Source organism: Sinocyclocheilus grahami, unplaced genomic scaffold, assembly GCF_001515645.1.
Source record: "Sinocyclocheilus grahami isolate Dianchi unplaced genomic scaffold, SAMN03320097.WGS_v1.1 scaffold377.1, whole genome shotgun sequence".
NCBI lineage: Eukaryota > Metazoa > Chordata > Actinopteri > Cypriniformes > Cyprinidae > Sinocyclocheilus > Sinocyclocheilus grahami.
Window position 1 is genome coordinate 1,484,434 of NW_015505556.1, and position 16,579 is coordinate 1,501,012.

General features: G+C 36.7%; 1 protein-coding gene across 1 annotated transcript in view; it reads left to right on the forward strand.

Moving 5' to 3' along the window:
• The first annotated feature begins 2,209 nt into the window (after nt 1-2,209).
• itga11b (integrin, alpha 11b) overlaps nt 2,210-16,579 on the forward strand; it is a 47,667-nt gene continuing 33,297 nt past the window's right edge. The window contains exons 1-8 of the mRNA XM_016230764.1: nt 2,210-2,228; nt 2,978-3,089; nt 9,337-9,446; nt 13,530-13,621; nt 13,698-13,812; nt 13,899-14,026; nt 14,383-14,531; nt 16,284-16,428. Of these exons, the coding sequence (XP_016086250.1) occupies nt 2,210-2,228; nt 2,978-3,089; nt 9,337-9,446; nt 13,530-13,621; nt 13,698-13,812; nt 13,899-14,026; nt 14,383-14,531; nt 16,284-16,428 (870 nt within the window). The remainder of the gene's footprint in view (nt 2,229-2,977; nt 3,090-9,336; nt 9,447-13,529; nt 13,622-13,697; nt 13,813-13,898; nt 14,027-14,382; nt 14,532-16,283; nt 16,429-16,579) is intronic.

The window sequence follows — 16,579 nt, forward strand, 5'->3', positions numbered from 1 at the left end:
ATATATATATATATATATACTGTATATATATACTGTATATATATATATATATATAGTTAACTGATATTAATATAAAAATATAAATATTAGATGAAAAACTAAAAAAAAAAAAAGATAAAAATGAGAAATGTTGCCTTAACTAACTGAAAAAAATTGAAGGTGAAGTAGTAAAACTGAAATAAAAAATAATTCTAAATATTAAAACAAATAATGTGCATTACAAATCACTAAAACTTGAAAATTTAAAGGAAGTTTGCATTTAAAAATAAAAGCTAATTCAAATTAGTAATAAACACTATTAATTATAGCATGTAAATACTACTGAAATAACCCTGAATACGATTTAAAGGGATAGTTCACACAAAAATCATTTACTCACCCTCACTGAATGATCTGCTGTCTTTGACGTCACAGAATAGTTGCTAGTTTGCGATTAAGTGTGTTCACGTGGCGCCAATGTCATTTTCTTGTGGCTGTAGAATTATTAGGTCACATGACATTTACGACTCAGATGATTGGCTCAAAAAGATCAGTCTAGAACTGAGTGCTCACCAACAAAAATGTTCAGCATGTTCTTGGCACTTCCATGCTGAAATGAGCGGAAATGTTAACGGATCGCCAATGGACCAACAAGAACCACAAATAGCAAACATTTTATTGGCCTAGATCAGTTGTCTAAAATTATGCTTTAGAGTTCAAATACCATTTTTGTCTGGAAGAATTCATTCAAGCATTAAAAAAGAGCTTCACGTCAAAACCTTCAAAGTGCATGACCCCATAGTCGTGATTTTACTTATTTTTAAGCAAATCTGATGGATAAGCGAATATTATTTTCTGTGGTAACACATTACAACACAAAAACTACCGTTATATCTTGTATTGAGGCCAGAACATTCCTGTCTATAAGACAAAACGACACTCTCCAAAATGCATTCCACAATCAATGAGACTGTGAATGTGAGAAACATATTTGAATTTTTTGTTGGCTTCACAACAGGTCAATGCGTCTTTTTAAGTGTGATGACTTTTCATCCTGGGCTTCTTTCTTTGTTGGGACTTTTCATCCTGCTGAGAAAAAGAGAAGAATATGGAGGAAATATGACTGACCCTTTTTCCTTTTTTTTTCCCTCTGTCAAGGGAAACGTTTCTCCAGGAAACTAAACTCGAAAGGCGATGTGACATCACTTCTATGATACCATATTCTTGCTTCCCATCCAAGTGACCTTTCCTAAAAAACATTTAAATGAAATCCAGAGGCTGGGAATGCTAGAAGCCGAGGGATGTGAATAGACCATCACAGGACGCAGAATTCCCTTTGATATGTGCTGCCGATGGCGTTTAGCTTCAATTTTTCCCTCCTGCTCTTTCATGTGGTCTCATTGACGGTTTATCATCTTTGTGGACTATGTGAGATAAATTGTGCCTCCTTTAAAACAGCACAAGAATAGAATAAGCGTTCCTTAGACGTATTGTAACATTTAGACCTTTTATCAGGGGCTCTTAATGTGAGTGCTGCAGTTTCACAGTATTTATGCCAAAAAGCATTTGCTAAGACAAGCATCACTATTCCTAGTGCTCACATTAGAAGGCAAGATAATTTTTTTTTCATTTTGTTGAACTTTAAGAGTTAAAGATTTTTATGGGGATTTTGGATATCTCTTTTTTTTATCACTCTATATATCAGAAAATACTGTCGACAGACAGAAAACAAACATTTTTACCATGTTTATAGAAGTAAAATGTTACATCTATACCATAGGAATTATATATTTAAAAAAACTCAGTAAAAACCTACAGAATATAGGTTTCTAATAATTTTAGACTGAAACCACTGTAGATAGGAAAAAAAAACTGTTAAGTTTGGTGTATGTAAGTACTGCTGAAGCGAAAAGGTCTGATTTGTAATTGACACAAGTAAATAACATACATACACAAGTAAATAACATACATACACAAGTAAATAAAGTCCAATAAAATAAACACTTAAATTTTGGATGTTTTCTTTCCACTAGCCTAAAAGAAGTCAATTTACGTGAAATAAAAATAAAAAAAATAACCCAAAACTTTAAAACTGATGCATGAAAAAATAATGGGCCCTATCATCCACACAAGTGTTTTTTTTTTGCTAGTTTCAGCCCAACGCAGATATCATTTTCATGCATTTGTGCTCATTTGTGCACCCATGGGCGTGCTGGCCTGAAAACGAGGTATGTTCAGGCGCATTTCTGGTGCGTTGCTATTTTGAGGCATGTGAAATAGACTGCGCCATTGACCAACTATGTCAATGCAGTATGTTTTTGTTATTTAAGGAGCGCGTTAGTAATATGCGCCTATAGGCGGGTTCACAACATGCGTACACTCTGCTTATTACACACACAGGAACCCGCAGCAGCACGCAAACATGCCAAATATTAAAAATTAAAAGATTACAATGTAAAAGATTATTATTGTGTAGGCTACATAAATATAAAAATGCCTACATGTCATGATGGATAGTCACTGCATGTATCAGAATTAGGCTACCTATTTGCTCGCGCACGAGCAGATCCATTTCCTCTCTAGAGACGCGTTGTGTCTTTGCACTTGCAAATTCCGCCGTGTAAATAGCAAATCCGCCATGGCGCGAGCGCAACTGGATCTTGAAGGGAATGGGAGATGAGACTCTGATTGGTTTATTACACATTATGCCCAAAACACACCCATTACTCATTAAGAGAATAGGGACAACTCTTTTAGACCATGCGCGGGGCGCGCCGAATGGTTTTTCCCGTCGTTAAACTAGCAAAAGTGGATTCGGACATGCCCTAAGTGCACCTGCGCCTTGCGCTTTAGACCATGTGCTTAGATCGTTAAAATAGGGCCCAATAGTTTTGCATATAAGCATGTAACAGTCTACAAATGTTAAAGTATTTACCATTACTTTAATCCATTTACTGCCAACTGAATTAAATTGAAAAGCTGTTTGGGTTTATTTCAGGGCGGTGGACCTGCTTTAATATTGACACCAGACATGCAAAAATCATCAAGGGTTCGAAGGAGGCTCAGTTTGGATATACGGTTCAACAACACGAGGCAGACGGGCAGAAATGGTAAGACTGCATCTTCAGAAACTGATCTGTAAAGATCATCAAAACTAGCTCTGTATGAAAACCTGATGGCAACCTTGATTTTATATTCCCAGTTTGAGTTTCATAGGCCTGAGAAAACATTCCCAAATGAACATTTTACAGCTCTGGTGTTGCTCTTTCATACCTCATGAGATGGAGTTTGCAGCCATGCTTCTCTGAAGAATCAACATCGTCACAGATGTTTCTTCTAAAATGTGTGAAGAATGAAAAAAAAGACACAAATGAGTCATTCGTTGTCACACAGTATGAGTACAGAACTATAAATCGAATGTAGAGCAGCTCAGACCATTTGATGAGAAATGTTTGAGTTCATATTGAGATCTCTGACTTTCATATCTTGGCACATCTAAGCACAGTTTGACTTTTTCCTTAAGGAGAAACTTCTTGATTTGCTCTCTCTCATGGCTGCCTAGAAGAAACAATCAAGACATTATAGAGAAAGGCAGAAGTTCAGCAATAATTCTCTCCTTGCATAGTTTCATCCATCATTTTTTTCAGATGAAATACTGTTGTGAAATGCGATCGTGCTCATGGTTCTGCTGTCTGCTGGCAAACACACAGTCTCAGAATCGACCTTGAAACTCTCCCAGAAGGAAGACGAATCGCTCTCACCGAAGTAAATCAAGCTGGTTCTCCCGACGCAACGTACTTCAGTTGCATCTGCGCAAATTCATGGGAAATTAAATAAGCAATAAGCAAAACCACTCACAACCAATAACAAATGTTCATAGTAGCAAGTGAGTCATAACTGTGGACATTTAGTCGTACAATTTCAGGGTTATGGATTATAATTCATAGAAATTCAATGCGTTAGTGGTGGTGCTGCTCATCCTATAGCTCTATTTTTGCAAACAAAGTGAGGTTAGTCAATAACAAACCCTATTTTCCAACATTAAAAATATGATTCGCTGCAAAAAAAGGAAACCAGTAGGAAACACTGTTAATATTGACTTTTTTTCAGTCTATATGTCAATAGAATTTCTTAATAATTTTTCATTTAAAATGTTTATTCTACACCACAAAAGTGTGTAATTTAAAATTGTATTGCACTAATTCTCCAGTATTTCCAACCCTTTTATTATTGGTCAGGCAAACAGACAAGTCCCGCCCCAAAATCACATGATTGGTTGACTACGAAGTTGACGGATCAATGTTTTGAAAGAAATGCAATGTTTCAGTTTTTCACTCTTTATGAAGCCTGACTGAGTATGTGACTATGAAAAATTGCATATACTAATATGCATAAAATGACATCAGATTTAGACCACAATGTTAAACATACATTTTAGGACCAGGTGCATGTATAATTGCTGCTATGCAGAATGTGATGTCATAAGCAAGTAATGGCATTACTGTAACCCAGCCAGTCTTTACCGGAACGTATGTTAAAGCTAATCAATTAGTCCTAAATATTACATGCTCACAGTTTACAACCTTTAAAACACAGGGTATTGTTTTTGACACATAAAAGCCCAGGTACACAAAAGAATACACATCGTTAACCAATCTCCCATGGCACCAAAACCACCGAATCCAGACGTCAGCTTCCTGTTGTTTAATCCTGAGGTTTGTCATCACTGATGGAGAACTCGTGGTCCCCCAGCATTGAGAAACCTGGGGGCCTTTGATGTGCACAGGTAAATAAGTGGAAAGTATTTGCACTTGTCTCGACCCGTCTGCGAGCGCGAGCTCTGGAAAGTATGTGTTTTGTGGCTTGTAATTCCCAAACCCCCTCCTGTGCATCCCATCGTAAGACAAACAGTGTGGCGCGCGCTTCCCTCTGGAATGCGATTTACTGCGCAGAGCCGAGAGGAATGCTGTTTTTCCATTTCTGTAGAATGTCACTTAAAAAATTAAAGGACACTTTTGCTTAAAATATTTGAGCTCTTAAAAACACATGCATCTAAAATGATTATGTTAAGTTTTGCACACTATTCAAAAAATGACCCCCTGTTGTTTTAGTCAAGGCCTAGTTTACATGCAAGAGTGACTGGATGTTTTGTTAAATTCCACCAAATAAAAAGTGCCTCTTTTACATATATAGTATCACCCAAAAATGAACATTTGCTGAAAATGTACTCACCCTCAGTTCAGCCAAGATGTAGATGAGTTTGTTTTTTCATTACATCACTTGCTCACCAATGGAAGTGAATGGGTGCCGTCAGAATGAGAGTCCAAACAGCTGATAAAAACATCGCAATAATCCACAAGTAATCCACACCAATCCAGTCCATCAGTGAACATCTGGAGAAGCCAAAAGCTGTGTGTTTGTAACAAACAAAAAAATGGGGTCAGAGAAATAAACTTGAATTAAGTTTATTTTTCTGACCCCATTGGCAGAGTCACCTGTTTCATATAAAAATACATCACATTACGGTCATAAAATGGGTTGACATTAATGGTAAACACTAAAAAGTACTAGTTGCTGATTCTGTTTCAGTGATGCATTTCCTCAGCATAACTCATGAGCTTAAATGAAGAATTTATAGTATACTTTAGGGATATTGGTATCCACATGTCAACATGTTCCGATATGCACGATTAAGAACAACATCAGTCTATATTTCAGCTGGGTTTCTAGCTAATGTCATCAGCAGATGCTTTTATCAAAAGTGACACACAGAAGTACATTATTTCAGCTCCTGAAAGAACGCGAGGTGGCTTTGCACCCAATTCCGATTAGTTTTTCAAATCTAATATTTAGGGCTGACCGTCTGCACCGTCACTGTGCAAGTGCTGAAATCGGATCCGTTTGTTCAGACAGCGAAGTCAATATCCAGGATATTACAACTAATACTAATCTGATTGTACCGTTTAGACTGAAATGCATTTCTAAAATTCCAATTTTAATCAGATTTCAGACCACATACAAATACGGTTTGGATTGGGTTTGTAGGAACTATGGATTTCGCACAGTTTTTGCGGTTCAGACAACAAAGAACTAAACGGATTAGAGTCGGACACGGGAAAATTCTCTTAAAATGAATTGAACGTGCTGTTAGCCTTCATTTGCATATACTGTCTGCATTGTTTTAGCACACAAAATTGCAAAACACAGCCAAATGCAAAAGCTGGCTGTTCTAACAGAAAAAAATATATAAACTACTCATTTAAACAACAAAAAAAAACTTTCTGATTCCCAGTAAATGCAATGTAATTTGCTTTGGATAAAATGCATGCATCTAAATGCAAACAGTGCAAACTTTTAATGCACTGAACAAGGTGCGTACTATAATGAGCCTCATTTGCATTGCAAGTTCATTTGTTTGTGCTAGAAAAAAAGAGAATGAGAAAAAAAAGAGAATGTTTAAGTGCATTATGCTTTAAGTGCATATGCTGCAATGTACAGTAGATACCAGTGTAGCATACCTGGAAAAGTTGAACTAGAAGTGATTACAGAAATACTGTCTTCAAAACTGGTGCAACTGTTTAGTGAGTTTATCAGTCAACTCATGATTGTGTTTGAACCTATGGCTTTCAGTAATCAGTCCTAATGTTTACTCATACCATTGAAGTGAATGTTCAATTTATCAGTATATATTGTAAAAAAAATATTTGAAAAAGGATTGTTGTATCTGACTATATTAGTCTATATAGAGTGATAGTCAATGTAAAAAGGAGCAGCAGATGAACACAAAATTCAATGCTTTGAAAGTTAAGAATACAAGCCTTTGTTTCTCCACCATTTTGCAATCATATAGTTTGCTGCTAACCCAAAATATCATTATAGGATCAAATGTACTCTTTCATTGCAGTGTGGAAAACCCAACCTAATAAAATACATATGACTGGATGGATTCACAGAGCAATTAGTGTGCTAGCTTCTATTACAATGTAAATGGAAGGCAGCATACAGGTTTCGATCGACATGAAAATTAGTAAACAAATTCTAAACTATTCATTTAGGAGTATGCTGGGATACTTTAGGCTGTTTAGGACTGTTCAAATGGTCTGTCATCCTTTAAGATGTTGAGCTCTGAAAGCCCTGGCATGTTGTATTAGCATTGGGTGGCTTGGAAAAAACAACTGGGTTTAACTTGACGTTCCTCAAATAACTTTGCCTCAGGATAGACTAAACCTTCACTACAGGTGCCAAAGTGTAATGGTACATTTCAATAATAACTGACGTTCAGAAAGTGGTGCATTGTGGGAACTAAGAGTGCTGCACATCCCAAAATCAAATGCAATCCATCATGTGACTTAAAGCAAAAACAAATCCTACTATGGTATGCTAAAAAAAAGGGGGTAATTTTCACTCAGAATTTGCTAGTAACTTTCACAAACAATTACAAAGAAATGGCAAGAAACATACTAAATTAATTTTTAATGGTGAAATTTTAAAGTTTAGAAAAACTGAAATAGTATTTTCTTGTAAAACGTACTCCAATAATCTGTTTTATTTTGAAAACTCATCTTTACAGTGTACTTTACATTGTACTGAAAAATTGCCATATTAATTAATTTACCAAGGGATACAGCAAATTAATTAGCCTGCTTAAACGACTAGTTTTAACCAGCACAAGATGGTTTGCTGGACTTAGTAGAGTTAGTTGGTTTCTCAGCCTGCTGGTTTTCAGCTGGTTTAGTGTCCAAAACTTATCTAAAATGTGACCCTGGACTGCAAAACCAGTCTTAAGTGTCAATTTTTCAAAAAAAACATTAAAATAAGCTTTCCATGGATGTATTATTTGTTAGGATAGGACAATATTTGGCCGAGATACAACTATTTGAAAATCTGGAATTTAAAGGGGGGCAAAAAAAATCTAAATATTGAGAAAATCGCCTTTAGAGTAGTCCAAATGAAGTTCTTAGCAATGCATATTACTAATCAAAAATTAAGTTTTGATATATTTACAGTAGGAGATTTATTAAATATCTTCATGGAACATGATCTTTACTTAATATCCTAATGATTTTTTGCATTTAAAAAAATCTATAATTTTGACCCATACAATGTATTTTTGGCTATTGCTACCCCAGCGACTTACCCCAGCGACTTAACACTGCTTTTGTGCTCCAGTGTCACAAATCATCAAACTAGAGCATATTGACTAGCTGAAACCACTCTGGTGGTGAATTAAAACCAGCAAACCACCTTAGACTGATTTATGCTGTTTTATGAACAATATGACAAGTTTGCAAATTGACTGACGGTAACGTTTCTGTCATACAAAACACATGCTTGCAAATAAAACCATCAAACTAGACCTACTGATTAATGAAAAACACACTGCTGGCCAGATAAAACCAACAAACCACCTTTACACCAGAATAAGGTAGTTTGCTGGTTTTTTGCTAATAGGTTTAGTTGTTTTTAAGCTCGCTTAGCTGGTTTAAGTGCCCAAAACCTCTATAAAACCATCAAACTAGACCATCCTGACTAGTGAAAACCACCCTGGTGTCCAGCTAAAACCACCAAACCACTTTAGACTGGTTTATGCTGGGGGGTTTTTCGTACTGACAATATGACAAGAGCACTAAATGTTTCTGATTCAAGATTGTAGGTAAAACTATTAATCTACACCATCCTGACTACTGAAAACCACTTTGTTGACCAGTTAAGACCAACAAACCACCTCAAACTAGTTTATGCTGTTTTTTTCCCCATATTGACAATATGACAGGAGCACAAATTGACATTTCTGTGATTCAAAAAACACACACGGCTGTAGGTCGCAGTGGCCGTGGAGGAATGTAAACATTGCCATGGATGGATTTCACAGGCCAAACTCTGGGATGTGGTTTGTTGTCGCAGTTCTAAACGTCTTGATCTCAATGCGAACAGCATTACCGAGTTTGCTGTTGGTTTCTGGTATTGGCTCCGTCTCAGAGATACCTCAGAAGCTGGAAAAATCTGCTTAGCAGTTCGCTGCTGCTGGGCTCGTGTGGCGTTGACTCCTATCAGGGAGTGAATGACTTCGACTGGAGCTCTGGAACGCAGCTGGAATGTTGAACTTGTGATCCCGTTTGTGTTTCTCATAAAATGGCTGTTTGGAGTCAGCTGCTACTGTTCACCAATTTATTCCCAATGTTTTTCTTAAATAAAAAACTACAATTAAAGCTGTAATAGTGCATTAGAAAAACCAAATATACCAAACTAGATTTTAATAAAGCATGATGCATAATTGAAGATTACATCAAACAATTAACCCTGATCAAATAATGCATGTTGTATAAGTATTTGAGGATGAATATTCTTGTATTTCAGGCTCCTGGTTGGAGCTCCCTTTGAGAGCAGCGGTGAACACCAGACAGGTGATGTCTACAGATGTCCACTAGACGGCAAACCCGCCACAAACTGCACGCGACTGCATTTAGGTATCATATCACCCGTCTGACACCTCAATATTAACTCTTTCCTTGCCAGCATTAAAAAGAAAATGTTGGCAGCCACTGCCAGCATTTTTAATCATCTTCACAAAAATTGCATGGCCCCCAAAATATTTTTTTTGAAGTTCTTAGCAATGCATATTACTAATCAAAAATTAAGTTTTGATATATTTACAGTAGGAGATTTATTAAATATCTTCATGGAACATGATCTTTACTTAATATCCTAATGATTTTTTGCATTTAAAAAAATCTATAATTTTGACCCATACAATGTATTTTTGGCTATTGCTACCCCAGCGACTTACCCCAGCGACTTAACACTGCTTTTGTGCTCCAGTGTCACAAATCATCAAACTAGAGCATATTGACTAGCTGAAACCACTCTGGTGGTGAATTAAAACCAGCAAACCACCTTAGACTGATTTATGCTGTTTTATGAACAATATGACAAGTTTGCAAATTGACTGACGGTAACGTTTCTGTCATACAAAACACATGCTTGCAAATAAAACCATCAAACTAGACCTACTGATTAATGAAAAACACACTGCTGGCCAGATAAAACCAACAAACCACCTTTACACCAGAATAAGGTAGTTTGCTGGCTTTTTGCTGATAGGTTTAGTTGTTTTTAAGCTCGCTTAGCTGGTTTAAGTGCCCAAAACCTCTATAAAACCATCAAACTAGACCATCCTGACTAGTGAAAACCACCCTGGTGTCCAGCTAAAACCACCAAACCACTTTAGACTGGTTTATGCTGGGGGTTTTTTGTACTGACAATATGACAAGAGCACTAAATGTTTCTGATTCAAGATTGTAGGTAAAACTATTAATCTACACCATCCTGACTACTGAAAACCACTTTGTTGACCAGTTAAGACCAACAAACCACCTCAAACTAGTTTATGCTGTTTTTTTCCCCATATTGACAATATGACAGGAGCACAAATTGACATTTCTGTGATTCAAAAAACACACACGGCTGTAGGTCGCAGTGGCCGTGGAGGAATGTAAACATTGCCATGGATGGATTTCACAGGCCAAACTCTGGGATGTGGTTTGTTGTCGCAGTTCTAAACGTCTTGATCTCAATGCGAACAGCATTACCGAGTTTGCTGTTGGTTTCTGGTATTGGCTCCGTCTCAGAGATACCTCAGAAGCTGGAAAAATCTGCTTAGCAGTTCGCTGCTGCTGGGCTCGTGTGGCGTTGACTCCTATCAGGGAGTGAATGACTTCGACTGGAGCTCTGGAACGCAGCTGGAATGTTGAACTTGTGATCCCGTTTGTGTTTCTCATAAAATGGCTGTTTGGAGTCAGCTGCTACTGTTCACCAATTTATTCCCAATGTTTTTCTTAAATAAAAAAACAACAATTAAAGCTGTAATAGTGCATTAGAAAAACCAAATATACCAAACTAGATTTTAATAAAGCATGATGCATAATTGAAGATTACATCAAACAATTAACCCTGATCAAATAATGCATGTTGTATAAGTATTTGAGGATGAATATTCTTGTATTTCAGGCTCCTGGTTGGAGCTCCCTTTGAGAGCAGCGGTGAACACCAGACAGGTGATGTCTACAGATGTCCACTAGACGGCAAACCCGCCACAAACTGCACGCGACTGCATTTAGGTATCATATCACCCGTCTGACACCTCAATATTAACTCTTTCCTTGCCAGCATTAAAAAGAAAATGTTGGCAGCCACTGCCAGCATTTTTAATCATCTTCACAAAAATTGCATGGCCCCCAAAATATTTTTTATGCAACATGCAATACTATATGTCAAAAGAAAGAACAGAGCCTCTGCTTTCAAACTATTTTATTCTAGCTTCATGCGTTCTTTTTTTATAAATACCCTAACCCTAACCCTAAGTTTCATTAAAAAAGCAAACATTTCGAACAAAAAGCTACGAAAATCACGTTTCGTCAAAGAGTACATCTGGATCTGATTCAGAACGATGATCAATATGCAACATGCAATACTATATGTCAAAAGAAAGAACAGAGCCTCTGCTTTCAAACTATTTTATTCTAGCTTCATGCGTTCTTTTTTTATAAATACCCTAACCCTAAGTTTCATTAAAAAAGCAAACATTTCGAACAAAAAGCTACGAAAATCACGTTTCGTCAAAGAGTACATCTGGATCTGATTCAGAACGATGATCAAAAAACAGATGGAGTAGATAATTTCCATCAACACCCCAAAATCTTCACAGTCCTAAAACTTCCTGGATCGACATTTCATTCGGTAACTTTAGTCAGTTTTAAATTGATATGCTATTTAAAGAGCACCTATAATGCTCCTTTTTACAAGATGTAATATTGGTCTTGGGTGTCCCCAGAATGTGTCTGTGAAGTTTCAGCTCAAAATATCCCACAGGTAATTTATTATAACATCTGGAAAATGTCATTTTTGAGGCGTTTCTAAAAAGAGCTGTTTTAGTGTGTATCACTTTAAATGCAAATGAGCTGCATATTCCCGCCCCGTCTCCAGAAGAGGGCGTCATGTATACGTCTCTCTGCTTTGCAATAAACAGCAGGTAGAAGCAACATAACCGAGCGAGAGAACCGGTGTTCAGCCGTACATGTGAGAAGCCAAATGCACTGAAAGTGAGACGAAACAGTGCGATGTTACAGAGCTTGCGCCGCGCTGACCTGAAAAATAGAAGTAATCCACTGCGTCCTCAGTTGCGCATGTTCAGCCATGTTATGTTCAGTCTTACATCCAAACACAGAGCATCGGGATTGCTTACGAGACATTGTTAACAGTATAGCTGCTCAAGAGCGGAGAAAATGGAGAACAGCATACAACCTCTGAGGGCGGAAACTATAGTAATGCAGGGCTGACAATCAGCCGCCGTGGCCCGGCCCTATGCAATGTGATGTCATATTGCTTAGAGCACCAAAACAGTAGGCCTAGTGAGATGGATTTGGTTTAATGGGGATTCAAAAATAAAGAATGGGTGGATTTTTATCATTATAGGGTGGTTGTGTACACACACTGCCAACACACATTTATGTCCAAACACCATCTAAAAGTGGATTTTGTATAATAGGTGCCCTTTAATGTTTGATGATCACATTATTTTACATATAGCGCCTCCTATCAGTGAAAATATGGAAAGCTGAAAAATTCTGTCAATGGCAGGGAAAGACTTAACTGGGTCATTGGATACCCATTTTCCACAAGTTAATATGATGCTTTAGGGTCATAATGAAAAGTCTTTAACATACTTCGGTTAAAATGTCTCAATGGTAGTGTAAAACAACACCCTTTTTACCCTGTCAAAAACAGCTCTGCACAGCAACCCGTTTTAGTGCATGTTCCTTTAAATGCTAATGAGCTCTGCTGGCCCCGCCTCTCTCTTCCGTTGGGTGATGAGCCGTTCTCATGAGACTGTAAACTTTTAGCCGCATTTAGCCGCAGAACTTGCTAACTATCACGTTATTAGGAAAGGCGATTTGCAAAGATTCATAAAAGAACCTTATACTTACTTACTTCTGTAGGTGAAGCTGAATCACGAATGATTCGTGCAAACATAAATGTATTTAGATAGATCGGGGGCTCATTCCCTTCAAAAACAAAAGTAATCCACTGTGTCTTCAGCGGCACTGTTGGGAGTAAATGACGACTGCTGTGTTCATTATTACATCCAACAACAGAACACCTCAATCGCTTAGGAGCCATTCTTGTGAGCCTCTGCTCCGGCAGTGAAACAATGGTGGACTGATGACAGCTCACTGAGGGCGGGTCTAAGGAAAAACACTAGTGTCAATCAACGATTGTGGGAGGGGCCAGGCTCTGTGTGACATCACACAGCCAAGAACGGCTTGATTTGAGAAAGGGGATATTATTTATCGGGATTAAATAAAAACCACTTAGTGGATTTTTATCATTATAGGGTGGTTATGGGCAAACACTGCCAACACATTTCAGTTCAAACAACATGTAAAAGTGAATTTTGCATCCAATGACCCCTTTAAGCTTCAAAAAGGTGTAATGTAACAAAACATTTTATAATTTTTCTCTCAATTTTCTCTTGCCATTTGGCTGTTTTTAAGAAAAGGTATCCCTGAACAACGTGTTTGAACGCAAAGAGAAAATGAGGTTGGGAATGACTCTCACCTCCAACCCAAAAGACAACAGCTTTGTGGTAATATACTTTATGCAAAAAAAAAAATCATAATTTTTCATCAAAGTACGGAAGTAAAATGCTTAATGTGTTTTAGGCATGTGGGCCGCTGTGGTCGTACGAGTGTGGAAGTTCCTACTACAGCACAGGCATCTGTTCAAGAGTCAACAGCAGCTTCGACTTCACACACAGCATCGCTCCAGCCTTTCAAAGTAAAGCCAAACTCTTCACTGATAAACATTCTTCTCATTAAGGACTACAGATCACATGCATAGTGACAGCAGCAGTTTCTCCACAGGATGCGAGACCTACATGGACATAGTGATTGTGTTAGATGGATCCAACTCCATCTACCCCTGGTATGAGGTTCAAGATTTCCTGATTAATGTGCTACAGAAGTTTTACGTCGGTCCAGGACAGATCCAGGTGCGTCTGAATTACGACCTGGAAAATCAGTTTTGGACTGTTCTGACTTTGATTTATGCACTGTTTGGATTGTACAATAACAGCACTTACCACTGTACTCCTGAGGCTCAGGAACCCATCAAATCTGATCATTCATACAGAATTATTAACAGAATATTAATTAAAAGCACTCAGAACACCCTACCTACCATGTTGCATTGTAGAAATACCTAGATATATTTTAAATGTTTTCTAGCAATTTTATTTTTTGGTTTGATGCATTACAGTTACTAAGTTGAACAACAGAATTTGACAAGAATATGACATGTAAAAGCATATAGACGTTATCTCATCAGGTGTTTTGTCCTGTTGTCCAGGTTGGGGTGGTCCAGTACGGTGCGAGAGTGGTGAACGAGTTTCGGCTGGATGATTTCCGTACGGTTGAGGAGGTTGTAGCGGCAGCTAAGAATATCGACCAGCGAGGCGGCGAGGAAACACGCACGGCTCTCGCGATCAGTGAGGCTCGGTACAGTGGCGTGTTTGTGTTTGTCTGCTATTCACTAACTTCCACTAACTGTGCATCATTATTTACAATGGAATATATGGAAGCTTATTTACGCCATGGAATAAAAATTTACATATATAAAAAATAGTGATGTCAAACAATTAATCGCGATTAATCAAATCCAAAATAAAAGTTTTTGTTTGCATAATATGTGTGTTATGTGTATATTTATTATGTAAATACACATACATACAGTATATATTTTGAAAATATTTACATGTATTTACATGACTATATTTATATTCATATAATTTATATTATAAATAAATATATTTAACATATAAACATAACATATTTTTCTGAAATATATGCATGCATGTGTGTGTATTTATATATACATAATAAATATACACAGTACACACATATATTATGCAAACAAAAACTTTTGTTTTGGATGCGATTAATCGCGATTAATCGTTTGACAGCACTAATAAAAAAAAAGATAATTGCGACTTTATCTCATAATTGTTTTTCCCAGAATTGCAAGTTCACTTGCAAGATATAAACTCTCAACTGCGAATTTACATCTAGACTAAACCTCAGTTTACATTTCACAATTCTGACTTTTTCTAGCTACAGAATGAAAAAATTAAAAAGAAATGGTACTTGTGACTTTTAATCTTTTTCTTTTTTTTTTTAATTCTGACTTTACAACACGCAATTCTGTTTTCCCCCAAAAAATGTTTAGACACCTGACCTGAGCACATTCTGATTACTACTTTCTGAGGAAAAAAAAGTCAAAATTGCGAGATGTAAACTCTTAATTCTGAGAATTGTGAGACAAACTCACAATTGTAAGAAGAAAGTAATAATTGTTAGATTAGACGTCACAATTGCCTTTTTTTATATATTTGTAATCTGGCGGAAATAAGCTTTCATTCAACTCAAATTGGAATTGGAGTTTTGCAATTGCATAAATCACACTAAAATGCAGAGTAATTTTGGATAAACTCATAAGATACACAAATCATGTTAAACAGACAAATTCATTTAAAAATGTAATCTCTTTGTATGCATGAATTTAATTATCAAAACTCAACTGGAGTAAAAACAGAGTTGAAACAATGTGTGATTCACGCGTTTTCACTTTTTCACTTTCACTTTGGGTAGTAACTGACTGCAGATTCCAAAAATTAACTACTTGTAATTAAATGATATTACATTTTAAAACACTCTTTGAAAGGCTTCTCTTTCATAAACATTGTGCATTCATGTTATTTCTTATTGCCAACCTTTTTTTTTTGTCAACGTCTTTCACCTAATATATTTACTTGATGTCCCCCTGAGATTTTAAATAATAAGTTCATAATTAAGTAAAACATTTGCATGTTCAAGGTTCTCTGATGTTACATAATCGTCACATGACATTCAGGTTAACAAATAAAATATTTAATCTTTTTTTAGTAAGAGTTTTATTCTAACTATTGTCATTTTACAATTATTTATTTTAATTTTACATTAATTATGATTTAATTATTTATTAGCTTTTTGTGAAACTCACAAACCCCAGTTTTAGAAATCAATGTGAAAAATGAGATAGGTCAAAAGTAATCTAAAAGTAGTTTGATTATATTACCTAAAATATGTAATGTAATGGATTATGTTACTAACTTCAATTTTTGTCATGTGATTTGGAATCAGTAACGGATTACAATTTGTAAGCAATCTACCCAGCACTGTGTGTACATGTCTTTGTCTATGTACTTATAACAGAACACAAGCATTCAAACACGGAGGTCGCCCAGACGCCAAGAAAGTCATGATTGTCATCACTGATGGAGAATCACACGACAGCCCAAACCTACGGAAAGTCGTGGAGGAAAGTGAGAAGGATAATATCACCTTGTATGGTATTGCGGTGAGTTAATGCCTCTTTCCAGTGGAATCCTCCAGATGTGCTCTTCAGGTTTACTCTTCTCCTCCAGTCATGTGACTCAGATACTTGAGTTGTGTTCAAACAGGTGCACAGGTTGAACAGGTGAGCATAGCTCAGATATTCCAATTCCGTT